The sequence below is a fragment of the Coffea arabica genome, chromosome 5e (assembly GCF_036785885.1).
Source record: "Coffea arabica cultivar ET-39 chromosome 5e, Coffea Arabica ET-39 HiFi, whole genome shotgun sequence".
Taxonomy (NCBI): domain Eukaryota; kingdom Viridiplantae; phylum Streptophyta; class Magnoliopsida; order Gentianales; family Rubiaceae; genus Coffea; species Coffea arabica.
In genome coordinates this window covers 32,775,849-32,803,251 of record NC_092318.1, presented here as the reverse complement: position 1 = coordinate 32,803,251, position 27,403 = coordinate 32,775,849, and the positions used below count along the sequence as shown (strand labels likewise).

The window sequence follows — 27,403 nt, the reverse complement described above, 5'->3', positions numbered from 1 at the left end:
GTAAAATGTTTTCCTTGGGAAAATATTTTCCGTGGAAGTAATTTTCCATGAAAATCATTTCCCTTTCATCATTTTCAGGTGTTTGGTTAGCTTATTGAAAATATTTTCTTACTTCATTTTTCTGGTGTTTGTTTAACTTTTGAAATATTTTCACTTTTATCTATATCTTTACTTTTTACACATTATAACTACATACTTCTTCCCATGCAAAATAAGAAAATTTATCTCATTGTTTAACTTTAAAAAATCTTGGAGAAATGTATATATGAATAAAAAAATATCTCCTTAAGCAATAAACAAATTGCTGGCCATTTAGTGTCAAATATCAATCACATGTAATGCTTATTGTGACATATATCTTGCACTCTCACTGCTGAAAGTTTCTCTAGAAAAGAATGTCCTTATTATACATAATTAATTACTAGCATAGGATGAGCAGGATGAGATTTTTTTTTTTTATTTTGAATATACTAGGGGGAGGGTTGGGTTGGGTTGGGTTGGGTGGTACGGGGAGGGAGTGTAAGGAAGAGATCTTGGATTCGAGTCCTCCTGTTTACACTAAAAAAAAAAAAGAACATACTACAAGATGTTTTCAGTAAGTTTGGAACATGCTACAGGCGGGATACATGCATTTCGGAAAACAACTTCAGTAAGTTTGGAAGGGAAGTTGTTTTCCATAAGATGAGTGAAAATATTTTACATAGGAAAATGTTTTTAGTAACTTTTGTCCATCCAAACACGGGAAATTAGGAAAATATTTTCCTGGAAAACATTTTCACCCAAAACAAACGGACCCTAGATTCGCCTCAAATTCCAGCTCATTTAATGTCTGTGTTGCCTTGGAATCATGAAATCGTGTTGTTCACTAACTTCAGTTAATATTGCCATATACATCTTGGGCTTAAATTCAAGAAAAGTCAAGTTGTTATCTCAATATCTAAAACACGAGAAATCACTTGTCATGAAAAGTGTGTTTGAATAGGAAATTATTTGAAATATTTTTTAGAATATTAATTTAATTTTTTTTATAATGTGATATATATAAAATAAAAAATAAATTAAATAAATTAAAAATATCTACCTATTATATAAGAAGAAAGTGGAGTTACTATAGCAACTCCAATGATTGCCAAATGGATCCCTCTCATTGACATATGGCCCATTCCTTTTCTTTTCTTCATTTTGCTTTGTCTTTTCTTTTGTTCACTTTATTTCCTTTCTCCTTTTTAATTAAAGATAATTAAACAAATCCTCATGTACACTGCAGGTTTGTTATTTAGTTTCCACTTTGTACTCCATTTTTTCCCCTATCATCCTAATTAATCATTTATTCTATTTTTTCTCTATTGGATTAGTTGATGCATTTTCTTTCATTTTTGTCCATAATTAACTAAATGAATGATTTCATTATCGGAGATCAAGAATGGATTTGATATTTCCTTTCTTCCATAATCCAATAATTATGATTCATAATCTTCTACTTTTAATGTCTCTTTTGGTATATACTATTTGATTTTTTTTTTGTCATTTTTTGCGTCTTGATCAGCAACCTTTGCTTATTGTTTTTCTCACCTATTTCTTCTTCATCTGACTTTCTTTCTGCCCAAAATAGGTATGTGATGCTGTGAATATTTTTCCCCAAATCTAAAGAAACATTTTTTTTAGTTTTTTATATTTTATTTATTCTGAAACTACTTTTTGATCTTTTTATTTTTGGAAAAGGCTGACAACAAGACGGGTGGTGATTACATGAAGAATTTTTAGGCTAACAATGAAAGAATTGTAACTACTTTTCCCTCATAAAATAAATAACACCATTATGCAGATTCATTCTAATTCTAATTTTTTATTTATTAAAATTGTTATTTGATAATAGGGTGATAGTACTACAGTAGAGGAGAAAAAAATCTAATAAATGAAAATCCAAGGTAAACGATGATCAGGAAGAAAAAAATGATGCCTATTAAGTTAAAAATTAACCAGAATCTCTTAATTTATGGATAGGTAATTATGTTTTAATTTATATAAAGTTTATTAATTGTGAAAAGTGCTTATAAACTGGATAAGATGGATGACGGGTAAAATAATTGTTGGGGCTAGCAATTTAGAATGTGAAGACAATATTTTATATCTCTTCATTCAACATTGTGAATGACTATTGTATCCATAATAGGTAGTTTATTTTCATGGTTTTAATTTTAACAAATGATAGCTTGGAAATAAAAGAAGTGCAAAATTAGATTTCAGAATCTTTTACTTAAACTGGTTCTATATGACTTTGTACTCGTATTCCTTTCTATTGCCCATAATGATAGATAATATAATTAGAGTTTGAGATGATTGTTAGGCATAGAACTGGACATATCATTACTATTTGGCTAAAGAAGTTAATAATATTTTGTCGATTTGACTAGCTAAAACAATTGCAGTTTTCAAAGGAATGCATTTGGTGGGAAGTTAGTATTGAGGCTTTTAGCTTAGAGTGTCACTCTACAAAATATTATTAGAAAATTCTATTTTGATTAAGAAGACATATTTGCAATCAAACAAATTGTTGGATTCGAATTTGCATATGTAGATTTACAAATATGGCAATTCATGTTTTTATTTAAACTTGCTATACGTATTCTATAACTATTTGGTTAGATAATGTTTTTATCTATTTGTAATGCTATTAGACATGATTTAAATGGATAGATTGACTCGCTCTTTCTCTCAAAAAAGAAAGAAAAATATGCAAGTTTGTATTTTTTTTTTATTGATGTTGAAGATAGTGACAGGTTTTTGTGGCTTTCTATATTTTTTCTAATTATTAAAATGTTAGAAATATTATGACTACTCTTTATTTAATTACAACTAAAACTATGCTGCTATTAAACCGATAATGCACTCATAATGGATTTGCTTTCTTTTCTTTTTTGGTATCATTACGTACACATAATATTGGTTAAAAATTCTTTTTCCAAATTACAATAAATTGGGATTAACTTTATATATGAAATTTCTTTTCACAGCAAATTTTAATTGTTTTTATACTTACTTTTTTTTCTATATTTTTATTCATTATGTACTAAAATATTTGTTACTATATATTTAACTAATATTTTAGAGAGCCCTGGCTGTGCAACGTACAGCCGAGGTACCTCTAGTTTATGATACAAGTAAAGAATTTTTTTTACAAATAACGTGACATCAACCTGGACGCGCGCGGGGAAACAGTAAAAAAAAAAGTCCATTCTTCACTGTAAAGTCAAGTTGTCCTTCTCCACTCAAAAGACCGGTCTCCATATTCTTTGGATCGTTTTGGCTGACGTACTATACCTCCCATCTAACGATTACCAGATAGGATTTATCAACGTTTCAATAGAGTATGGACGGATAGGATTTGTTTGTCTGTTGTAGCCGAAAGCCTCCCAATTTCTGCGGATCCGTAATTTTGGACCGTTAGAATTCAAAACCCAAAAGTAGACCGTTTGGACAAAAATATCGCCCGCTCCTCTTTACTCCTCACTCTGCTTAATCGCCACCCTCACTTTTCTCAGTTCATATCTGCAGATAATATTTACCCACAGCCTTCTCCAAGAAAAATTTTCAACAATGGTTGATCATCAGAGCAACACCTCGTCAACTTCAATCATGGAATCGAAGCCCCTTCACCCGCTTCACCAGATCGCCGAGACCCCAACTCACAAGCTTCTCCTCAAGCAATGGCTGAGGGAAGAAGAGCTAATCCTCCACAGAATAGCCCTCAAGGAGACTCAAATTGACTCCGTCCGCAAAGAAATCACCCAACTCTACTGCTTCTTCTTTTTCTTCCATTCCACTGCCCTCATCCTTCTCTTCAGCGCTGCCTCCTCCGCAGGAGGCCGGGGCCCCTTCTGCCGCAGGTCTTGGATCCCATCTTTGTGTTCCCTCCTCTGCTCTCTTGGGATCATATGGGCTGTCAGGTACAAGACTGACGTGGAAGGCCATCTGGAGAAGCTTCTGCAGAGGGAAAAAGAGGACTGCAAATTGCTGGCCAAGTGCGTTGAGGAGTTGAAGAAGAAAGGGGTTGAATTTGACCTGTTGAAAGAAGTGGACGCGCTGAGGAGGGCTAAGAGTTTGAGGGTTGAATCCTCTAAAGCCGTCAGGAAATGGTCATCTAGGGACTTTGTTTCTTTCTTCTTCTTCACCGTGGCTTGTTTGGTCATTGCTCTCACGAGAGTCATTTTGTGCAATTACTAATTCCAAGTTTCCAATCCGAAGCAGGGCAGGCGAGGGGGTGCCATAAGAGGAAGAGCAGGACTGGATCAAGAGCTTCTACAGTCTACTGCCAGATTTTCAGAATACGGAAATGACCCTCCCCCCCTCTCTCTCTCTCTTCTTTTTGGTCTTTTGTTTAGTATCTTTCTTTACTTTTCCTTCAACTTTGGTAGTGTAGATGGAATATACGTTAGAAGCTTTAGAAACCAAAAAGTTATACCGCTAGAGTTTTGGCTTGGGTGGTGTGGATGGATGAAAGCTGCAGAATCCTCCGTTCTGCTTTCTGTTAATTTGGGATTATTTGGTTATATTTGCAGAATAAATATTTCTTTGTGCTATCCATTTCCAGAAGTTACAGTTCAAGCAAGGCCCAAAAACGAATTATCTGAATATTAGTTCTCTATACTAACAGCATTTAAACATGGAATATCATTTGGGTAAGAATTTCAATCTTGAAAACATTCAACATTGTATACATTTTGAAGAAGCTAATACTAATTCTCAACTTTGTTACTAGCTAATGTTCTTTTGGAAACACAAAATAATCATTTTATCTTGTAGAACTTGTAAGCTTCATTAGTTTGAATTCACCTAAATTTGTGGTTGAGTCGGACGAATTTGACATCACAACACGCACACACAGAAAGCTAAAGCCCAAAAAGGAAACAAAAAAAAGGAAATGGAATTTGAAATAGTCTGGTTGAAAATTAAACTCAATTTTATCACACGCTAGAATGAATTTCTGTATCTATTGCTCCTTTCAATAATAAATGTACCACCGGAACTGGTATATCTTAGTTATTTACTTGGCATCACGATGCACAACGAAGATCTCTAAAGGAAAGTATCAAGGTCCCCGGAAAAGCCCATCCAAACTAGGAAAACCAACCCGAAATGCAATCATATGTTATGAAAAACACAGAACAGTCCATTCATTTTGGAAATGTTGATTTAATGAATGGTGCTAGCAAGTGTAAACTCTTTCTGCCTCTCTCTCTCTATACATACAACAAATACATATGTCATTTCTCATCTGCCATCACCAAGGATATCAGAAATCATGGGTTCTTCAGCATTTCCAGGGGAATAAATTTGCTCAGCTCCCAAGCTGCGGCTATTAGATCCTGATGTTTTTTCATTGCTGCTGATGAAGCTTGTTGAATCCCTAAACTTCCAATCAGTCAAGTATCCAGGCCGCGTAGTGACTGTGGTTACCTCAGTATCCCCAGAAAGCATTGCCACCACACGTGACATAGAAGGCCGTAAAGCTGGAGATGCTTGTATGCACAAGAGAGCCACACCTATCACTCTTTTAACTTCATTCTCATCACATTCAACTAATTTACTGTCAACCAACTCGATTTCAGAGTCATTTTCATGTAAGTTCCAGGCCTGAAGGAGTGAATCATGCAAAACCAACCAAAGCAAATTCAAGAAGTGCAGAAACAAATAATACTAAACAAAAAAGCCAAGGGTAATATGTATAGTAGTAAAGGCTAAAATATGGTTTTAATGCAGATGCTTGTGAGACCCTCAAGGCAGCAGTCACAGTTTTAGAATCCAAATTGTGTTGTTTCCTGACAAAGCCAAAATTCCAGTTGTTGGACAAGTTATATTCAAACTTTGACAGTAGTTGTCAGTAAACTTCATGATAGACATCCAACAATTTAGTTAGTTTAATGGCTCTGATTCGTGAATCGAACACCAATATCATCTATATCTTCTGTATATTTCAACATCAAACTGTTTCTAAATGTTTGGGGTTGCAGGAGGAATAGCACACAACCCTTACCAACTAAAGCAATATGAGTAGAGTTAGAATGTTCTAAAAAAGATCAGTACCCATTCTAGAAGATATATCTTATTTTCCTCCAAATTCGAGTCAGAGTTTGGCCTTCCACTGACAATCTCCAAAGCAACAACTCCGAATCCAAACACGTCAGCCTTCTCTGTGAGGTGTCCACGCATGGCATATTCTGGTGCCAGATAGCCTCTACATTCAGCCATAAAGAGGCATTAGTAGTTAACATTGAAGTACAAATTGCTGAAAACAACATGAAAGGTCATTATGAATTTACAATCTCATACATTGTGCCCGCTACACGCGTGCTTATATGTGTCTTTGTGTCATCATAAAGTTTAGCCAAGCCAAAGTCTGAAATCTTGGGGTTTAGATCAGAATCAAGTAGAATATTACTGGCCTTTACGTCTCTGTGCACTATTCGAAGTCGAGATTCTTCGTGAAGGTAGGCTAGACCCCTTGCCACTCCAAGGCATATGTCAAATCGGGTAGGCCAGTCAAGGTGTAGATTATTAGTTCCTGCCCCCCATTGAAGCAAAACTGTTACGTTCGAAAAGTAAAAGCACTTAGGCAGCAATTTGCATCAATACAATTCTTTTACGTACCAAATAATGCTTGATCAAGACTCTTGTTCTCAAGATACTCATAAACGAGCAGTCTTTTATTTCCCTCAATGCAACAGCCATATAATTTCACAAGGTTACGATGCTGCACTGCAGATATGGTAGCAATCTCTGCCACAAATTGACTCTTTCCTTGGTGGGATGCCACAGAGAGTTGTTTAACAGCGACAACTCTGCCATCTTCAAGTGTTCCCTGTTGATCACCACAAAGTACATGGCTAATCTAATAGATTGGCATATGACGTTCTTTTGTTGGGCAAGATTAACAATTACTTGAGCTCAAATTGTCTTGTAACTATTGAAAACGTAATTCATATTCAATCATATATGCTCTACGAGCTAACTTTTCTATTCTCTGATACCTAATTATACCAGTGCGCCATTGCCTGCCTTCATTTATCTGAAGTAATATGAGAAGAGCATGTTAAAAACAACAAATGTTTGGGGCAGCAGCTATTGAGCAGCAAGAACCAGACAGGGCAGCAGATTCTAGGCAGTGCTAGCAGCCAACCATTCAGCTTCCTCACCCTGTCCCCTTATTTTATGGATTTATACGTCGGTAATATTTGTTTCATGCAATTTGAAGTGCTCTAGCTTTATCATGGATTTAATTAGAAGAAAGAATTACCTTGAAGACAGGACCAAATCCTCCCTCTCCAAGTTTGTTACTAGGATGGAAGTCATTTGTCGCAGCTCTTAGCTCTGCATAACTGAAGGTGTATGGCCTGGCTTCCATCCCCAAGAACTCTACAAATTTAACAGAAAATTTTTCTGTCGTTTATAAAATGCCAAGATAAACAGTTTCAATTCATAAGTATCAAATTGCTCAAGCATTTTCTGTAATGACATATAATAGTGATATGTTATGGTTCCTAATATTCATATAGATGACGATAATATGGCTATGTAGCAGAATTCCCACGGATACGCTTTGATATTGAACCACATTTAATAATTTACGCAATCTACGCTAACGGCCAGTGGATACAGGCTTTTAAAAGCAATGCAAGCAAACAAGAAGATGTCTTCATACTTTAAAAAGATACCCAATCAATGGCTTTCTTTCCTTACCTTCTTCCTCAAAAGCCTGGTGCCTTCTTCTTCTCTGAACGAAAAAGTACACAGCAAAAACTGACAAAAAGCTTGCAATTCCTATGGGAACTACGATCCCCACAATCAGACCAGTGCTTCCAGTGCTTTTCTTCTTTCTAGTGGGAGCATTATTACTAACGGTGGGATTGAAATCTGTAGAAACAGCATGATTTTTTTGTGAATTTGGATTCAATACTTAGAGAATCAAGCAAAATGTGTCAAAAAATCTCACAAATCACATTTACCTGGGATTGCACTGATTGCAGAGATGAAAGGTCCATATGAACCTTGAGTAGGAACACAACAAGTCCCCTTTCCGGCCCAAAATAGATGGACTTCAAGATAGTTTTCAGACACATAAGCTGTGAATTCCCTTTGAACGGCAGTGAAAGAACGTCCTCCAGCCTCTTTTTTTATGTCAAAATCTTTCCACACTCGATTCCCCTGAAATCCGCTGACAGCTTAAGTCAAAACAAATCAACCAAAGTTTCAATAGGAAAGGAAAATTTCATGTACAGAAAAGAATAATGCATCACAAATGAACCATATATATCACTTCATAAAAGATGTCTGCAGCTACTGAGCGCATGTGATACTGTGAAACATGTTATTGATCAAATTCATAACCCAGCTAACAAAGGCATCAAGAAAGAGTTGCCCCATCAATTATGAATGAAGTTTTTGAAAGGTATATCAGTTAAGATAGCAATGTTGAACAACAAACTAATAATGCACTACACAATTAGAAAAAGGAATAAAAAATAATTCTATGTTGAATTTGCTTAATCGTGGTTTATAGCTCATTTCTAGCTTTAAAGTAATGAATCCATCCTCCTTGCTAACGGTACAATCTAGCACCCCCTTCAGGCACAACTTATCCATAAATACTCTTTTTAGTCTTAGGAGTTCAAGCGCTCTGAGCCGATTGAGGAGAAGCACACCCCTAAACCGAAACCAAGGACGGTTAGTAAAAACTTTTGGATATTATACAATAAGATAGCATGTAAATCATAGATTCGGTACGTAAATTGAAAGTAATGATCCAGAAGTTAATCATTAATATTTGGTCTTGTCCGGAATTTGGATGGATAATAAAAGAGCACTTTTATGCTGAAATTAAAAATTAGAGAACTTGCCAAACAATGAATGATACATGATGAAGTTCAATGCATATATTAGAAAAGATGGCTCCAGAATACAGATGTCACACTTGTGCCCATCGACAATAACACGGTAACAACCACCCACGCCAAATATAGCAATCAAGATCATTCCATATTTACAAATGACACAGCCACAGATGCATGGTAAGAGTCAGGCTTAATGATGACTGTTGACCTTAGACTCACAAGTATAGCTGAACTTATAGGATTATGGTAACAAGAAGCATCACATGCTTTGCTCGCTGGTGATGATAAATTAACGTACATTGCAGGTCTACTGAAAAAATCTAGTTACTGTACTTTTAATTCCAAGCATAATAAAATACAGACCTGGACATATATATCAAAATGACGCCTTCCAAGACTCATCCAACTTTTAGTATCTAGAATTTGTGACTCTGCAAACTGGAGTTTCACTGTGTAGTTACCATTCTCCAGGCCCAAGCCATAGTATCTCAGCGATCCGGCTGACATACGTGCAGTCTGGAAAAGCTCTGAATCCAAAGTATTTGTGAACTGACTTGAAGAGGAGGATCTGTAATATGGATTGCTGGCATCAGCGGGCAGACCAGTATTACTGACTGCCCATCTCTGTGTATTCGTTGTATAGTAAGTTGCTGGACCAAAAGTTGCATTATCTGCCTCGTACAAAATCCCATTAGCAGACCTTATTGATGGACCTCCACACCTGATTGAGAAGTTGTAATCTGCAAACCAACAAAGAACGATTTCTAAAAGTCTGATAATTGATTTGTAATAATTCACAACATCATTCAGATTTTACTTACAGATTGGAACTCCTCGGTTGCATGGGAAATTCCGTTGAAGACAGTTCAATCCTGATGGCAGACTACTGAAGGAAACACAAAGATGCTGGTCAGATACAGCAACATACCAAAAGATACACGGAATAGAAAACGGTAAGGTATAGCATACCCATCTAATTAGTAACTTCACACTAATTACCAAACATCCAATTCTTTTTTTGGGGCCCTTTTTTGGGTTCTTTCTCAGGTTTCTCAAGTTGATCACGTGTCAATCAGTTATGAGTTATAAATTTAAAGTCATAATCTGTTGAGACGAATGCAATTTGCTTATCATGGTATTAACACACTTCCTCCAATATGGCATATTTTTGCAATTCTAGTCCAGAAGACAGATTGAATGCTAATTCATGCAACCAGTATCCCTGATAAGTGATCAAGCTCATGCCAGAAGTGTTAATAAAACTGGACAGTCGGTGTTCATGACAAATGTATCTTTTTAAACATCTACCAGTCAGATGTTAAAAGATGTCTCGACTTAATACAAATTTACTGCAAAGACTTACGAGAATTTATACAGAAACATAAGTTTTCAGTCATGATAATTCATTTTTTTTAAAAGTAATATGCCTATGACTACAGTGATTTCCTGCATTCACCTGCTGTTTGAATCTGATAATGTGAAGTTGTTGGCCACCAAATTACTACAATGAAAACCAAACACACTTATATGTTAGTTCGATACTCAAAAACTAAAGCAGAAGTATACTCCTTGTTGTTTATATGTATACTTACAGTTGTAAGTTTTGACCACTGACCCAAGAAGGGAAGCCCCCAGATAATTCATTGTATGAAAGGTCTCTGCAGCAAATAGTTCATTTTGTGAATGTTAAGAACATATATCTTTGTGTAGCAGACAGACACTTCAGATCATTTCTTGCAAGTATGATCATAAAAGTATTTTACAGTATCACATGAAAGCTTTTGCAATGCACACCATGCTAATTGAGTATAACTAACCCAGTAATGTAATTTCTTTCTTTCATTCAGACTATATGGTTTTAATCAAACCTCGTGTTGTTACTCTTGGGAGTGGAAAACTGGTGCACATTAAATGCCCCGGAAAGTATTAACTAGAGAAGTAATAGCTAAACCAGAAAAGTTAACCTCCTTCCTTCCTAATTTTGTTTGGTTTGAAAAACAATTTCTCTATTCCCAACAAGGAACTTTGGATATCTCCTCAACTGGAAAAGAAAAATGCAGAGAAATTCAAATTGCCTGCAGAAGAATGAAAGCCAACAACACCCCATAAGGATTATTACTAGTGAGTAACAATAGTTTGAATACAAATTTCCTTCAATGAGTTCTCAAGGAGAGTGAGAATTATTACTCCTAAAAAAAATTGGGTCAGCTGGTTCTTTTATCATCTTTCAGACCTATAGAAGTAAGGTATTGGTGCGAATACTAAAACTAATCCCAACAATACTTTTGTTTTCAAGTCCTTAGAAACATGAAGACTGGAAACGGACATATAAATACAAGAACACATTGATTGACCTATGTAGGACCTTTTACCCGAACTGAGAGTATAAACAAATTAGTTGCTGACTAATCTAACAATGCATCAGATCTAAGAACTAATTTCCCGCTAAAAACTATACTATTTGCAACTCTGAACTTTGAGATTGCAGCTATGTATAGGACGCATGCTTTTGAAACAACTGCTCAAAATGATTTTCAATGCTACTGTTCAAAGCCAAAGCTTCGAGTATTTCTTTTTCATCCATTGTATACCGCCATACTATTGAGAAACGTTGACAACTCAAGAACTATTTCAGAAATAGCATAAGAATTGAGTTTATAAAATGCACTGCTATTAAGAGTACTTACATATTCTGGAGAACCTCACTCTTTTGTGAAGGCAGGGAGCCAGTAAATTTGTTATTACCAAGAAATCTGAAGATGATAAAAGATGATACTCAGGGAGAACTTTTTAGATAAAGGGACTCTAAAAATAAGACTGTAAGAATTAGGGGATGTATTACAAATGAGTGAGAGAAGTAAGATTGAGAAGTGAGTCTGGAATACGTCCACTCAGATTGTTGAAGCTCAAATCCCTGAAAAGTATTTAAAATAGAATAGCAAAATAGTATGAATGTTTGGCAAACAGTGTCAACTGTATGATTAACTTCTAAATCTAGAGAGTTGCCTGTTGAGTGAATCTGGAGACCCTGTTTCTAGATATGTGTTCAGGGCTTTCAAATAACGACATCCCGGGTTCAACATTAGGTAAGCCATGTTAAGCGCATAAACTGCCATCTTAAAGATTTGAAGATTCAATTAGCAAAAGAACTTACAGCCTTTGTAATCTCGGATATTCTCCAATGTTGGGAGGAATAGAACCCGAAATATTGTTGTTTCGCAAAATTCTGCAGAGCAAAAAGCACAATTTAGAGTACACGAACCTCTAAAACTGCAAACCAGAAAGTCGTTAATAGAAATTCTCGACTTTTCATTAGATTCGACAGCTGTTTTGTATTTCTTACAAGGTGCTTAAAGACTTCATATCCCTGATAAAGTCCAAAGAGGAGCTTGCATTAGAGAGATCACTTATCCTCCTGCATGTCATGTACACGGATATTTCAATTATTAGTTCAATAACAAAATGATTATGAAAAGTTAATCAAGGGTGGAAAATAACAAAACCGTAAACTCACAAGTCCGTTAAGGATGTCAACTTGGAAAATGACAATGGAATTCTACCGTGAAAAGCATTTCCTTGGAACCTTCTGCAAACATATATTCCCGTCTGGCTCATTAGACATTATCCAACAGAAAACCCACAGATACATATAAAGTCAGACTTGACGCTGTATAGCATCCTTTCATAATGAAGATTATATAAATACAAATTAAAAATGGTAAAAATTGAAGTGCGACCAGTTAAATGGACAAACGAACTTAAATGTTGCCTCACAGGGTAGTAAGCTGTGACCAATTTCCTATGAAGTCAGGTATCTGGCCAGTTAGTCGAGCATCCGAACCCCATCTAGAAACCAGAAAGACCTTCTAAGAATTGATTTGATTATAAAAGAACAAGTACAAAGCACAGAGCATTCGAAACAGGAGCTTCTACACTGTAACAAGGCTTTGCAATTTTGCGAATGTTGGAGGTATAGCACCGCTAACTCCTGAGCTATCAAAATAACTGCACAAGATATGAACTCCATGAGCATGTCAAAAAATCCGGTTTCATAGTTCCAAGAATTTTTGTTTCTCCAGAGCTATCAAAATAACTGCACAAACTAGTTGCATAGTGCCAATAATTTTGGTTTTTCCATGATAGGATCAAGGTCATCTGGAAGGACTCAAGATTTAGGAAAGCAACTGCTATTGAGTAGAAGTCATATGCCAAAACATTAAAATCACTCTAAGAGCTCCCTTATTGTTTCATGTAAAAGGAGGGATTTGCTTGACCCGGAGGGCCATTACCCTATTGGGGGAAGAGTTGGTTAAATGTACTATAAATGGAGTTGATTTGAAGGGGAGAAACAAGTTTCATGATAAATTTTGCCACAAAATGATATAGATTTCAAACTTAACAACATGATACCCTGAAATCTGGAGAGATATATATAAATGTTTTTTTCTCAGTATTGTAGTGCTATGGGACATGCTAGACAAACTATTTTGTCAATTATTTCTATCAAAATGCAGCATAGGAATCTATGCTCACTACTGATTCACAAAAACTTACAGTTGTGTCAGCCTCGTTAAATTCCCAAGTTCATTGGGGAAAGAACCAGAGAAGTTGTTTGTGCTAAATGACCTACAAATGTCAAACAATTCATGCTAAAAGTTCACTAAATATATATACTTGAGTGAACATGCTTGCTCAGAAACACAGTGATTTTGGGAATGTCTTACAATGATCTTAAGTCCGTTAGCATCCCAAGTTCTTTAGGAAGTTCTCCAGATAATGCATTTATGCCGACACTCCTAGTGATATCAAACCAGGTGAGTCAAAAATTTTAACCTGGATAACGTGGCGATGGAAGCTTAGATCAGCTATAAATACACAAGCACAAGAATTGGCATAGACTTACAGGTATTGCATCCTAGTCAGCCTGCCAATGGATGGAGGTAGCGGACCTGTAAGGTAATTTTGTCCCAAATTTCTGGAATATAAGAGAAGGAAAACTCGTATTGTATAAGGCGCCAAGTGGGTGGGGACTTGTAAGTTGTGACCGTCTTGAACTAACACTATGAAGAATAATACTAGTATACTTCAAGTGGCCAGCAAATATAGAAATGAGAGTTAACTCACAAATCCATAAGGAAAGTCAAATTCCAGAGCTCATCTGGGAGGTCTCCGACGACATCCAATGCATAAATCCTCCTGCTTGCATGATTAACAGTGGTTACGTCAATAAAAGAAGAATTCAATTGGAACAAAAAGAAAGAACGAAAGAAAAACTCGTTTCGAGCATTAAAATTCTTTAAAGAATATATGGTTAACAATCAAGTGCTTGAAGATGTACAAATTTGGGTTAGGATCATCTCCATTGGATTTCTCTCCTGGTCCCTCCATTTATTTATATATAAATTTATGCAATGTTAAAAAATTATGTGATTAGTTTTCTTTTCATCTCCAGATCAACATACTAAAAAATGATATTTTTTGAAAAATATTTTAATATTCAATTTACAGGAAATATTTGAACAGTGAAAAATGGATAAAATTGTAAAAAATTTGCAACGATTAATCAGACAGTAAAACTTGGTCAATTTCTAATGAAATTTTGTATAGAGCTAACACAATTAATGAAATATATTCTGAACGATGTTGATTTTTGAAAATAATTTTTAACTTAATTTTATTGGAATATAATGGAGTGGAGATCTCTACAATGCAATGGAGAGAAGGTTAGTCCACAAAATTAATTTCCTTGCCAGTATAGTAGGATAATGAGGTGTTACTCACAATCTAGTGATGTGGCATAGAGTACCCTTGTTGTAAGAGCAATCGCATTTGATGCCAGGGTTGAAGGTTTGGATGTCTGTGTTGCCGATGGCCACTCCACTGCATAATTCGCCGCTAATATTCCAATCAGGGGTTGCTCGTGCCCCCAATTTCTGAAAGATGGAATTCACGGCCATTGCTGCAGTGCAGATCACCATATATGTAAATTTGCAAATTCTAAGCTTAATAGCTAGAGTTTGGAGCGGAAATTAAAGTAATCAATTCAAGCATTCAAAAAAAATGAGTTTTTACAAAGGTTACTTGGTTCCAACTAGAATCATGCAGGGAGAAGAGATGGGTTCGATGGTTCTCATAAATGAGAGGTCTCAAGGAGGTCTCAGGTTCGATTATTCAAGTCCTCTCACTTACACTAAATTAAAATCATTCATGAATCCCCAGCAATCCTTCAACATGTTAGGACATAATAAAAACTAGTTTTCTTCTCAGAAAAGGATACCAAAAAAAAAAAATCTTAAAAGGGTGCAAACATTTCACCATACGAAAGAAGATTGCATGGTCTACACATGCAAATGTATATTTGAATGAAATTATTGCATATTTGTAGTCAGATTCTCCCAAACAGACAAACGCCCCCAAATAAAAGAAAACTGAGTGGCAAACATTTAGTGTACGTATACACCAAAGCATAGAACTTTTTAAAAGTGGCATACGAGCACTATTATTAGCATAATAATCAAAGATTGCTAGTATAATTACGATAATGGGTCCACAAACAATTAAGCAGGAGGTGGCGACGATCTCCTGTGCCTGGGTGGCAGCATGGTAGATTAATGACTGAGTGGAAAACAAGATGAGACTGCAAAACTGAAGTTGTCCTAATTTTCTACCTTGTGAGCCATCGGGGACAGTTCAATAGTCAAGACAAAATTCTTAAGTTCTGCTGTCAGGTTCAGAAGTCAAATCTTGGACTTGATAGTTGGAGGAAGGAAAAAACATGAGAAAGGATGAAAGGGTAAAAAAAAAGAAAAAGAAATCCTGAACTTGACTATTGTAGGTAGAAAAGATATGAGGAGGGATGAAAGGATTAAAAAGAAAGAGCATGAGAGTATTTGTTTCTCACGTTGTTTTGTAACTCATAGATAGATTTATTGGATAGATGCATATTTTGAAATGCAGACACTAAAGTATAAAAGAAACATAATTGTTGAGGTTGGATCAACTTGTGTTCTTTGATAAATCTAACAATTATTGTGTACGAATTCTCTCCCTTTTGCTTTTCTTTTCTTTAGTAGTTTTGTAATTCAAGTACCCGTTAGTTTTTGTATATATTGATTCTAGACATATTGACCCAAATGGAAATATGACGTCATGTTTTGAAATAATGTAACTTAGCATGTTTTGATTGGACAAATCCAATCAATTATTTGTTTGAAAATTTTACATAACATTTATATGACTACTGTTTCACTTCGTGCAAAAGAAAATAATAAAGTGACTTTAGAATAATACTAAAGAATCAAATACATGATAATTTCACATAAGAATTTGGAAAACCATATGTTCACATTGTCACATTAGCCTATATTCAGCACATCTAGTACAATCATTAATGTAAATTGTACAAGATATTAATGCATAAAATGTTTAGATGAGTAAAGAGGACATTAGAATTAGCCCTTCTTTTACATCTTAATAATTTTATTAGAGGGTATAAGACTATAAGTCTATTGTTTTTACTTAGAATGCTAGTGAGCTTTTCACGGATTGAGCATAAGAATCACTTCCTATTTTTCCCTTAACATGTTTGTAATTTTCATTTCACCTTTGTTAAAGAAATCAAGCCCAATTCTTATGTTCTTGTTCTCATTCATAGGACGTAGTAACGCAAATCAATGCACATTTGTAACTAACAGAGAATACCTTAATTTATACATCTATGTTCCTCTTTGAACGCATGAACGCAACACCAAAATGAAATCAAGTTTTTACACATTGAAAATTTGAACAGTGTAAAAACCTGGGGCCATGCCCAGTCACCTCTTAACGCATTTAACTATGTTCAGGTTTAGATTCAAGCTTTGATTATATGAGTCCACAAATTACGTATGATGTCACACGTGCCTAAATCACTAAACTACCAAATCAAAATGGCATTTAATATATTCATGACTACAATGCTAAAATGACTTGTCTATCCATGAGTTGCCGTTTCTATCTATTTCAATGATGTGGTTTCTATTTCCTATACATCCGATGCTCAAAATATATAATGCACTACGGATTAAATCTACTTTGCACTCCTGAATTTGTGTATCAATTTCTCACTTTGCACTTCTGAACTTGTGCATCAATTTTTCACTTTGCACGCTAAACTTTAATTTTGGAACACTTTGTATTCTAAACTTTCAATTTTGGATACTTTGTTTCCTAAACTCTCAAATTTGTCCCATTAAAATCCAATCAATGATAAATTTAGCAAAATTAATGGCTTAGAGGACTCAATATATCAACGACAATGTGCCGAAAGTGGTGAAAAGGTACCACAGCTTTATACAAAAAAAAAAAAAACATTGTCATTAATTTGTATCATCTTTTATCTCATTAATTTTGCTAATTATATTAGTGATTGAAGCCATATAAAACAATGCATTGAAAGTGATTAAAAAAAGCTAAGGTATTGCATAATGGTACACAATAATTAATTTGTACTATTTTTTATCTCGTTAATTTTGTGAATGTAATTATTGATTGGACTGAAATGGAACAAATTTGAGAGTTTAAGATGAAAAGTGTCTAAAATTAAGAGTTTAGAGTACAAAGTAAAAAGGTAATACAAATTAGGGGGTGTAAACTGATGTTAGTCCAATGCACTAGGGCAATAGTTAGTGAATTCAGGGAGTTGCGTTTGTTTCTATCACCATGGTTCCTTTCCAAATAATATTAAGTTAAATGAATTAACCTTTCTTATACTGATAGTGTATATATTATCAGCGCATTAGATGAATGACAATAATGAATGACAACAATGCAAGTTTTGAATTTAAAATTCAACTTTTACATACATTTCATAAATCGAACGATAATAATATATATATTGTCAATATATATAAGATTTACTTTAAATTAATTATGTTCCAATTCCAAATCTATGGATAGTGGATTGTTTGTTTTTTCTTATTTGTTTACGTTGTCAACATATTTTTCAATTATATTTTTGTTTCACATATATTACATCACATCAAAAAGGGTTTTGAAATTTTTGTTATCCTATTGCTTGAAGATTTCTTTTCCATATAAACAACAACTTTAACCTAATTCCAACTTAAATTTGAATGTACTCCAAATTCTTTCCTTATAATAAACAAATACCCTCAAAAAAATCAAGAAATGACAATTGAATTTGGCTTCATAATATATTATTATTTATTAATGGTAGGGATATCATTGAAGGTAAACACTAAATTACTAAATCACCAAATGATATTTACTAAATCACCAAATTATAGTATTTTTATTATAGTATAGGGTCCATTTGAACGGTAAATTTTTTGGATGTTCGTCTAAAATTTTATTATAATATATATTTTATTATAATATATAATTTAGGAAAAAAAAATTTATTTTATTTTCCTTTTTTTCTTTTTTTCTGCTTTCCCCCTCTTCTCCCTCCTCGTAATCGCTGCCACTACTCCAAGCACCAACCACCGCTGCCAAATTCCATTTGCTACTGCCACCCGTCGATGCCGCCGGAGCTTCTTTATTTTTTCTCCTTCTTCTTCTTTTTTCTTCCCTTCCCCTCCCGTCCCGTGCTCGTTCTGCGATCTGGACTAGATCCAGCCAAATCTGGTCCAGATCCGGCAGTGAAGGAGGGATGAGGTCGCGGGAGATAGGGATGGAGGAGGGAGCAGAGAGGAAGAGGGGAAAAGAGGGAGGGAATGAAAGAGAAGGAGAAAAAGAAGAAGCTCCGGTGCTGGTACCGGCTGCCGGCGATATCTGCTGGCAGTGACACGCGGCGTTGATGACAAGAAGTGAAAATGGTTAGGTGGTAGTGATAGGAAAAAAAATGGGTGTGTAGTTTCAAGTGTTTTAGGGTGTGTATTTTAAAAACTTTGCAGTGTTTTTGAGAATTATTTGTAACTATAAGTTGTTAAAAAGCTTATATAATAAAAACATGCCAAAAAATATGGGTGCCAAACAGAATTATCATAGACAGGAGAGATTTCATGATTCAAGGGGGGAAGTGGGCCTTCTATGTTATGGTCAGACAAATCCGGATGATAGACAACAAATAGCAGGCTGCAGCAGTTACCAGAAGCATACTCTGCCACTCCAATATTAATCTTGATAAGAAAAGAGAAGTAGAGATGAGATAATCGATTGCAAAATTTGCAAGTATTGGACTTGTGGTAGTGTAATATGTATCACCAATACTCGTGACAAGAGACAAAATATGACAATAGTTATAATGGATCACCTTCAAAAGGATCAGCTGTGGGCCTTGTGGCGTTAGTCTGCGTTTGATTCTTCTGGGCTCTTGCTACCGGATTTGTAACCGACGAGCATACAACAACAACAACCACAAAAACAGCAGCCGCTGACGGGGGCGCCCTCGGCCTCCAAAACGGTACTCCTTCATCTGATCCCATATTCAATTCATACAACTTATAGACCAAACTACTTTGCTTATTGTAGCAAGTATATACTCCTTACTCTTTGGCAGCCAGAATCCTGAAGATTGAACAAAAGTTGAATCTGCACCTGTATTTACGGTTTCGCAGTTTTGGGGAAGTTGGGGAGGGAAGGGAAGACTCTCTGCAGTCTGTAATAGTAGATACAAATTCCTTACTAATATGGAACTAATATCTATAGAGTAACAGTAAAGAAAAGGAATCTGGTGAGAAGAAATAGCAGCAGCAGCAGCAGCTCATTCTGGATTATTTGAGTTGGGAAGCGGCAGTTAACGTCAAATAGTCATAGGGAAAAAAAATTTGTCAAATAGTTAGAAAAGTCAAATACTTTTTTTTTCTTTTTATTTTGGGGGAGAACAAAAGTGAAATAAATACTCATGTAATGCGTTCATCTTGAATTTGATCTTATCTTCAATGGTCACCAACTTCATCGCTGTCATGGTGAAGTCGTCACAGCGGCGACTAGCATGCATGACGCAATGTGCATGCGTATGTGTGGGTAATGGGATTGGGGGTTCGGTTAGCAATTTCATATAATTGTTTAGTTTTGTATTTTTTACATTATATGAGGATATTTACATAATTTTATTGTGCTCACAAATTTTATTTATATACACCATATCAATACATTAAATACACCTGTCTCTGTAATTGTACACTCATATTATATATATTACTCCCTCCGTCCCACTTTGATAGTCCTGTTTCTTTTTTCACATAGTTTAAAAAAAAGTAGTTAACTTTGTTAGAAAAGTAAATTTAAATTGCTATTTTTCCTAAAATACCCTCACATTAAATATGGTACAACTTTATGAGAACTTGAATTGATGGTAAAAAAAGAATCAACTCTCATTAAATAGGGTAGGTTTATAGTAACAACTACTTATATTGAATAAGGGTATTTTAGAAAAATTAAAATATAACTACATTCTTCAATTGGAAAGTGGACTACAATTTGGGACAGATGAAAAAAGAATACAGGACTATCAAAGTGGGACGGAGGGAGTATAAAAGATAAATTGCACCTAACTAGATCCAAGTCAACCATATGCCACATATCCATGAACGGAATTGGATACAGTAGGAACGGTATGGTGTTCCTATTGTAGGAACCTCAATCTAGTTGCATTTAAGTACGACACTAGCTGAGTTCTGGAAGGTTACGGTAAACAGCTCGCGAAGAGCAGCTAATGCCACGCTCGCGTTACCCACAAAACTCTGCTATTGTTTTTTATTTTTTTTTTTGGTTGATATTTGATAAGGAAATTTGTAATCGTTATTCAAAAGTATGTACTGGATAAATTTTCTTTCATGTAATAGTCCGCCAAATCAAACGAAGGGATAAAAAGCAATAAACAAATCCTATGCAACAGACGAATATTCCAAAAGAGATTCGAAATCGGATTAACAGAAAGGTAATAAATAAACTACTATTGTTTTTTTATCAGGACTCCAGCAAATTGACGCACAGCCAGTGCAGGTGAAATTGCCATTTAATCTATATTTCTAAAAGAAAAACATGAATGACCTCCAAATCACCAAAAATCCAACTAAATTTTGCTTGAATTCAAGAGCATGCTTCCAAGTCTCCATCAAAGAACTTTCATGCGCCACAGAAGTAATTGATATAAACTCTGGGGCCGCACCTCAACAAAAAATAGATCCAACCACATATACCCTTAAGAAATCAGGCTAGTCAGGTTATGGGTAAAAAATATATTCACAGTTCTAAGTTGGCAAATACTTCTATAGTTTCATGGGCTCTTAAATCTATCCATTTCCTGTGACGGGTGTGCTTGGAAAACAAAAAGAAAATTGGAGTTGGTGATGGCTCTTAGGGTGTATGAGAAAAAAAGTATTTTGGGCAACGGAGGAATCAATCACGAGCTCCCATCAGTGAAAACATGTGAAATGGTTTAAAAAAATGTAGGAGGCTATTGGAATATTTACAGACGAGAAATTCAAGACAAATGAACAGAAAAAGAGGGTATTGGAGTTGGTGATGGCTCTTAGGGTGTATGAGAAAAAAAGTATTTTGGGCAACGGAGGAATCAATCACGAGCTCCCATCAGTGAAAACATGTGAAATGGTTTAAAGAAATGTAGGAGGGTATTGGAATATATATAGACGAGAAATTCAAGACAAATGAACAGAAAATAATGGAAAGTAATATGTACTCCGAAGAAGATGATGAATAGTCACAATTTATTCTTTTTTTTCCTCATCTTTTTTTCTTTTTTTCTTTGTCAATAGTAATCTTTTGTTTTGGGTACTTTTCTTTCCCTTAATATACATTAGTTCATTTTCTTTTTGTTTTAATGTTTTATTGTGATATTATGTCTCTTTCCTTTCCCATTTTTTAGCTGTTTAGGCTGAGAAATTCTCTTTTATTGGGTTGTCAATTTATTTTATAATCTTTTACACTCAATTTTTTTTTTGTCATTTCTCAATATACATTAACAGAGTTTAGGAACCCTGTAGGGAACATAATTTGGTCTCTATTTTGTACTCCCTCCGTCCCACTTTGATAGTTCTGTTTCTTTTTTCACACAATTTAAGAAAAAGTAGTTAACTTTGTTGGAAAAGTAAATTTAGATTGCTATTTTCTTAAAATACCCTCACATTAAATAGAGTATAACTTTATGGAAACTTGAATTGATGGTAAAAAAAGAATCAACTCTCATTAAATGGGGTAGGTTTCTAGTAACAACAACTTACATTGAATAAGGGCATTTTAGGAAAATTAAAATACAACTACATTCTTCAATTGGAAAGTGGACTACAATTTGGGACAGACGAAAAAGGAAAACATGACTATCAAAGTGGGACGGAGGGAGTAACATATACAAACCTCAAGGGAAATTAATATAGTTAACCTGAATATTTAGGATGAAATAGAAGAAGGCACAAGTATATAACTTGAACATATGTACTTTACAGATGAAAATGAAAGGTAGTTAATTCAGAACTCACATGCGGCTAAAAGATCTCACAGAGTTTATGGAATAAATGCAAAATTTTCTAAATTATTTGTATATAAAGCACACTATGAAGATGGAAGCAGCAATTGCCCGTGTCAATTTCGTTATGATAGTGCACTTTGGATAACATTAATATATTTGTTTGGACAGCAAATTATTTGGTCAAATATATTTGCTGACATCACCATTACAATTTTCAATACAGCTTTTTATCTTCCCATTTACCTTTTTATCTCACATACATCACATTACAAAAAGTGCTATAGTAATTATTCCAAATAATATTTCAAATAATACCCTATCCAAACGAACCCGACGATTAAGAGAATCAACCATACGATATTTGGCATGAAAGAAGAAAAAAGAAACAAGGAATAGAAGAGAAAAAAGTCGTACAAAGGTTACGAAAATTATGATTAAAATCACTTTGCCAATAGTTCTGTAAAAAATGTGATGGCAAATGAGATATAATCAGAAATTTGACAATATCAAAACAACGCGGAGTTATATGAGCATACGTGAAATACTTGTTCAACACAAAGAAAGGATATTTCATTAGAGAAAATCACATTGTACAGATAAGAAATGAATCATTTAGATAGAGTAACATACACAGTACAAACAAGAAAACATGCATTAAACAAATACGATAATCAACGCAAATAAGGATATTTTGTCATAGTGGATTTGTATAATCAAGACAAATAATTACGACTACTAATGTCTCATTTTGTCCATTTTCTCATAAACTCTAACAATGTATTTTCCCTAATGTAGAAATTTAATAACATAAATATGTAAGTACATATGTGGTTTAATCAATGGGCATACAAGCTAACACGTAAATCTAATTATTATATTTTTCAAGATATCTAGTAAATCTTAACTTTTAATAGTAACTATCAATTATGCATATGTATCATGCATTCAATCATAATAATATACACATTGTCAAGGTATATAAGATTAAGTTTTTATTAGCATAGTCATTTCTTATCCATTTCAATTCTTTTCTTCTGCATATTTTTGTGCATAAGTAATTCTTAAAACACCTGAGGTAACATAAAACAACAAGAAAAATAATGGGGAAGGGGAGCTCAACTTAAGTGAAAAAATAGTTGTTAGAATAGCCCTTTTTTATGAATTTTATATTCTCTCTTCCAATTTTTTTTTATCTAAATTATTATCTGAATAGCAAAGGTAACTTTTTCCTTAACGTAGGATACCAAATTTTTTTAAATAATGAGAAATAGTTTTTTGAATAGGCATAGGTTAATGACATCTTCTGCATAGTTTTTGCTTAATTATTCATTAACAATTTAAAATGACCTGATCCAATTTTTTCAATATCTAGAGGAGTAAAAATTTAACGTTATTATCCTTTAATTATGATGGCTTTTATGAAGTTCTGTAATATCAAAAAGTTCGCTTTTATCAGAGCACCTTTCGAGTAATACCCAAATTTACATGGCACACAAAGGAAGCACACGTTCCTATCGGGACTTAATGGCGGGGGGCCAAAAAAAAAATGACAGAAAGAAACAGCCCATACGACGGGAAAGGATTCGCGAAAATGCCAGAATAAGGACTAATGATTTTGGAGAAAAGTCTGTTGCAGGCCCCACAACTATAAACATCAGTATTCTGATTTTTTTGAGGGAAATAAATATCAAATTCGTGTTTGCGCTCAAGTGGCTACAAGTATTGTTTGAAAAGAGATTTATCATCAAAAAAATCTGTACGTTTTTCGTGATATATTTTTTAATTATTTTTTATTTTATATATATCAAATTAAAATAATATTTTTTTATATATATTCTAAAAAATTACAATTCAAACATAACTTTAATCCTTCAGCCGATGTGACACTCCATTGCGTATCTGTTTCTGGCTTCTCCACAGAGTTCGCATGTTAGGAATCGTCGTACAGTTTCTCCACATAATGACCTGTCAAATAGTCATAGGGAATAAAATTATCAAATAGTCAGAAAAGTTAAACATATTTTCCACTTTTTCGTTTGAGGGAGAACAAAAGTCACAAACTCATGTAATGCGTTGAAATTTAATTGATCTTATAATCAATGGTCACCAACACCATTGTTGTAAAGCAAATATATGGTGAAGTTGTCACACCATTGTATTTTCTGCCCATATGTGAAGCTTAAAGGTTAGTCATGGTTTGCGGCTATGCTGGTAATTTCCTACGACTATTCGATTGTTGTGAAAAAAGAAAAAGAAATTTTTTTTTATCGTACTCATAAATTTGATTCATGTATGTGTCAATACACAAAATACATTTGTCGTCATACGCATGCACTCACATTGTAGGACAAACTCTACTTTATACCTTTGAAGTTGTACCACCTTTTCACTTCACACCTTAATGTTCAATTTTGGACACTTTGTATTCTAAACTTTTAATTTTTGACACTTTACATATTAAACTCTTAAGTTTGTTCCATTTAAATCCCATCAATGACAGTTTTTGTTGTTCTATTTAAATCTTATCAACGACAACTTTTGTAAATTAAAGATATAGAGGATCCAACAGATCAATGATAATGTATTGAAAATAATCAAAAGCTGTCAAGGTATCAAAACAAAAATAAAACAATATATTATCATTAATTTGTAATATTTTTATCTCGTTAATTTTGCTAATAATATTAGTGATTGAAACCATATAAATAAATGATAATGTGCTAAAAATGGTCAAACAAGCTAAAAGATCATAGTTGGAACAAAACTGTACATTGTAACTGTTAATTTTGCTAAAGTAATTATTGATTGGATTTAAATTGGACAAACTTGAGAGTATAGAGTACCAAGTGTCCAAAATTTAGCGTTTTGAGTGTAAAATATCCAAAGTTAAAGTTTAGATTATATAATGTAGAGGTGATATAAGTCAAGGAGTGCAAAGTGGAGTTAATCTGACATTGTACAAGCCCACTGTATGTCCCATATCCAAGAACCTACCTGATCCATTGGTCATAACTCCCTCCACCATGCATGCTCAAGCTCTTCTCTTCCTCCTGTAGAGATCAGTCAAGAGTCCTGTATCCATTACAGCGTACATCAATAAATAGTACTGATAGCTACATATACGTATGATGTGTGTGAAATTGTGCATTGCAACTTGCAAATAGTACTGCAACCCAATAGTAATAGAAGTAGAAGTTAACAGAAGTTGTTTGTTGGCTTGCTGGGTTTCAATTGTAGTTGTGGAATCGGATATCCTTTTCAGTTTCTTATGTTAGTAATTCATTCGCGGACTTTGTCTCTAAGTTGTGGATTTTTCCTACTACACATGGCCCAGATGGGGTGTCACATGTATTTTACCTTCTTCAGTGGAGTGATCATTATACTTATTCCATTTTCAAAAAGACAAATGACGAAAAGAATAAAATGCAGATGAAATAATACATTGGAAGAAAAAGTCGGTCAATACGAGATGACAATAACAGATGGCCGACACAATTTAAGTCCGGTCTAAATCAATCACTCCAATCATTAAGGCCCTGTTAGGATTGTTCTTTCGAGGGCTAAATTTTAATATGTTTTTTTGTAAATATACTTAGGGGTGTGCATCGAATTCGAATTCGATAATTCGAAATTTTTCGAAATTTTGGCTTAGGAATTACCAACCGATTTCGATTTCGAATTCACCAGTTCCGATTTCGATTTCGATTCCGAATTCAATTCAGAATTCGGTAAATTTCGATACCGAATTCACCGAATTCGGAAACCCTTTTTCCATTTTTTTTCTTTTTTGTTAGATGTATTGTTGTATAATATAAATTTTATATTGCATATATTACAAAAATATTATTATATATAAATATATTATAAAAAATATTATTATATATATAAATATATATTAATATACATATTAATATATATATTATAAAACAAAATTGAAATAAAAATATTATTATATATATAAATAAATATTAATATATATATTATAAAACGAAATTGAAATCGAAAATTCCGATTTCGTTTTCCGATTTCAAAAACTCCATTACCGAATTCGAACAAAATTCGCATAATTCGAAATTGAAAATTTCGATTTCAGTGCCGAATTCCGAATTATCGATTTCGAAAATTCCGAATTCAATTCGAATCGGTCGAAATTTTTCGATTTTGCACTCTCCTAAATTATATACTTCTAGAGGGTCACACATTTTTTTCAATGCCAAATTTAAGTTACATGGCACGCAAGGTATACCCGTAGCCTTATATGTGAGGATATTTGAATTCGCTAACTCCCCAACAGTTATATAATTACTAGCATTGTTAGTGATAATATGAACCACATTGCTTGATGCAACCTCTTCTATTGCATTGATGAATACATTGACTACAAATTAGCATCCTTTACATGTCCACATGCATTAGGTGATGATATAAACATGGCACCATTTTCAGTTGTTGCAACTCCCCACACTTAGATTCTCTAGTTTTACCACCCAAGAAGGGTTCGTAATATCCTAAATTCTAAATTATATTGTTAGCAAATTATAATTATCCAAAAAGTGACTATAGTGAAGAAAACTATGAATTAACAATGTGGTTAAGTTTGACCAATCTGCAGAGACTAAGTACCTCAAAGAATGAGTATTTGAAATACTAGGAAAATAGGAATAAAAAATGTCAGTAATTATTCCCCATAATTAAATTATGTTGAAACCAATTTTTTTACAATTTTTCCAATCACTGAACCCTACTAATTAGACTTCTCAAGATTAAATCCTAAGTTGCAAACTCGCAATTTGTTCTTTGTGTGAAAAGTTCACTTTTTATCTATGAGTAAAGCTTTTAACGAATTGAATCGAATTGAATACTATCTGTTTAGGTTCTGTTAGTATAATACATGAACAGTATTTGAGTTCGTTTGAATATTATACAGACACAATTTATTGTTCGAATTCGATTGAATGACATTTGAAAAAGAATCAAATTTGAATTCGACTTCAACTCGTGAACCTTGAATGAGCCGTGCTTGAATTAGAGTTCATATTCAAAAAAGCTAAAATAATACTTTCTTGAAAATACAAAGAAAAAT

General features: G+C 34.0%; 2 protein-coding genes across 9 annotated transcripts; one reads left to right on the top strand and one right to left on the bottom strand.

Annotated features, from left to right (window-relative positions):
- Nucleotides 1-3,464: 3,464 nt before the first annotated feature.
- On the top strand, nt 3,465-4,565 carry LOC113687771 (uncharacterized). Its single transcript, XM_027205303.2, has one exon. The coding sequence runs from the start codon at nt 3,598-3,600 to the stop codon at nt 4,222-4,224; it is 627 nt and encodes a 208-aa protein (XP_027061104.1). The 5' UTR covers nt 3,465-3,597; the 3' UTR covers nt 4,225-4,565.
- A 553-nt stretch (nt 4,566-5,118) lies between these two features.
- Nucleotides 5,119-19,676, bottom strand: LOC113743213 (probable LRR receptor-like serine/threonine-protein kinase At1g56140). Of its 8 annotated transcripts, none has more exons than XM_027271170.2 (24): nt 19,144-19,671; nt 14,670-14,847; nt 14,013-14,087; nt 13,792-13,863; nt 13,613-13,684; nt 13,443-13,514; nt 12,822-12,893; nt 12,663-12,734; nt 12,403-12,474; nt 12,232-12,303; nt 12,043-12,114; nt 11,731-11,802; nt 11,576-11,641; nt 10,481-10,546; nt 10,345-10,389; nt 9,710-9,771; nt 9,252-9,628; nt 8,004-8,202; nt 7,738-7,911; nt 7,295-7,413; nt 6,649-6,859; nt 6,331-6,562; nt 6,085-6,235; nt 5,119-5,634 (listed from the first exon to the last, which is right to left on the bottom strand). In XM_027271170.2, exons 1-24 carry the CDS (start codon nt 19,313-19,315, stop codon nt 5,272-5,274), a joined length of 3,138 nt encoding a protein of 1,045 aa, XP_027126971.2. In that variant the 5' UTR covers nt 19,316-19,671; the 3' UTR covers nt 5,119-5,271. The 8 variants fall into 8 exon arrangements, 6 of the variants coding, with proteins under 6 accessions (XP_027126971.2, XP_027126969.2, XP_027126972.2 ...); XM_027271168.2 differs by having other exon boundaries at nt 9,710-9,774; nt 19,144-19,670; XM_027271171.2 differs by having other exon boundaries at nt 14,013-14,084; nt 19,144-19,670.
- Between the last annotated feature and the right edge of the window lie 7,727 nt (nt 19,677-27,403).

Excerpts from the sequence above, each read along its gene's own strand:
- LOC113687771 (XM_027205303.2), top strand. The coding sequence starts at position 3,598 with ATGGTTGATCATCAGAGCAACACCTCGTCAACTTCAATCATGGAATCG.
- LOC113743213 (XM_027271168.2), bottom strand. The coding sequence starts at position 19,315 with ATGGGATCAGATGAAGGAGTACCGTTTTGGAGGCCGAGGGCGCCCCCG. Across the intron at positions 12,735-12,821 it reads TTGCAAAGCCTTGTTACAGT|ATGGGGTTCGGATGCTCGAC; the intron begins GTAGAAGCTCCT and ends TCTGGTTTCTAG. Across the intron at positions 6,236-6,330 it reads ACGCGTGTAGCGGGCACAAT|AGGCTATCTGGCACCAGAAT; the intron begins GTATGAGATTGT and ends GGCTGAATGTAG.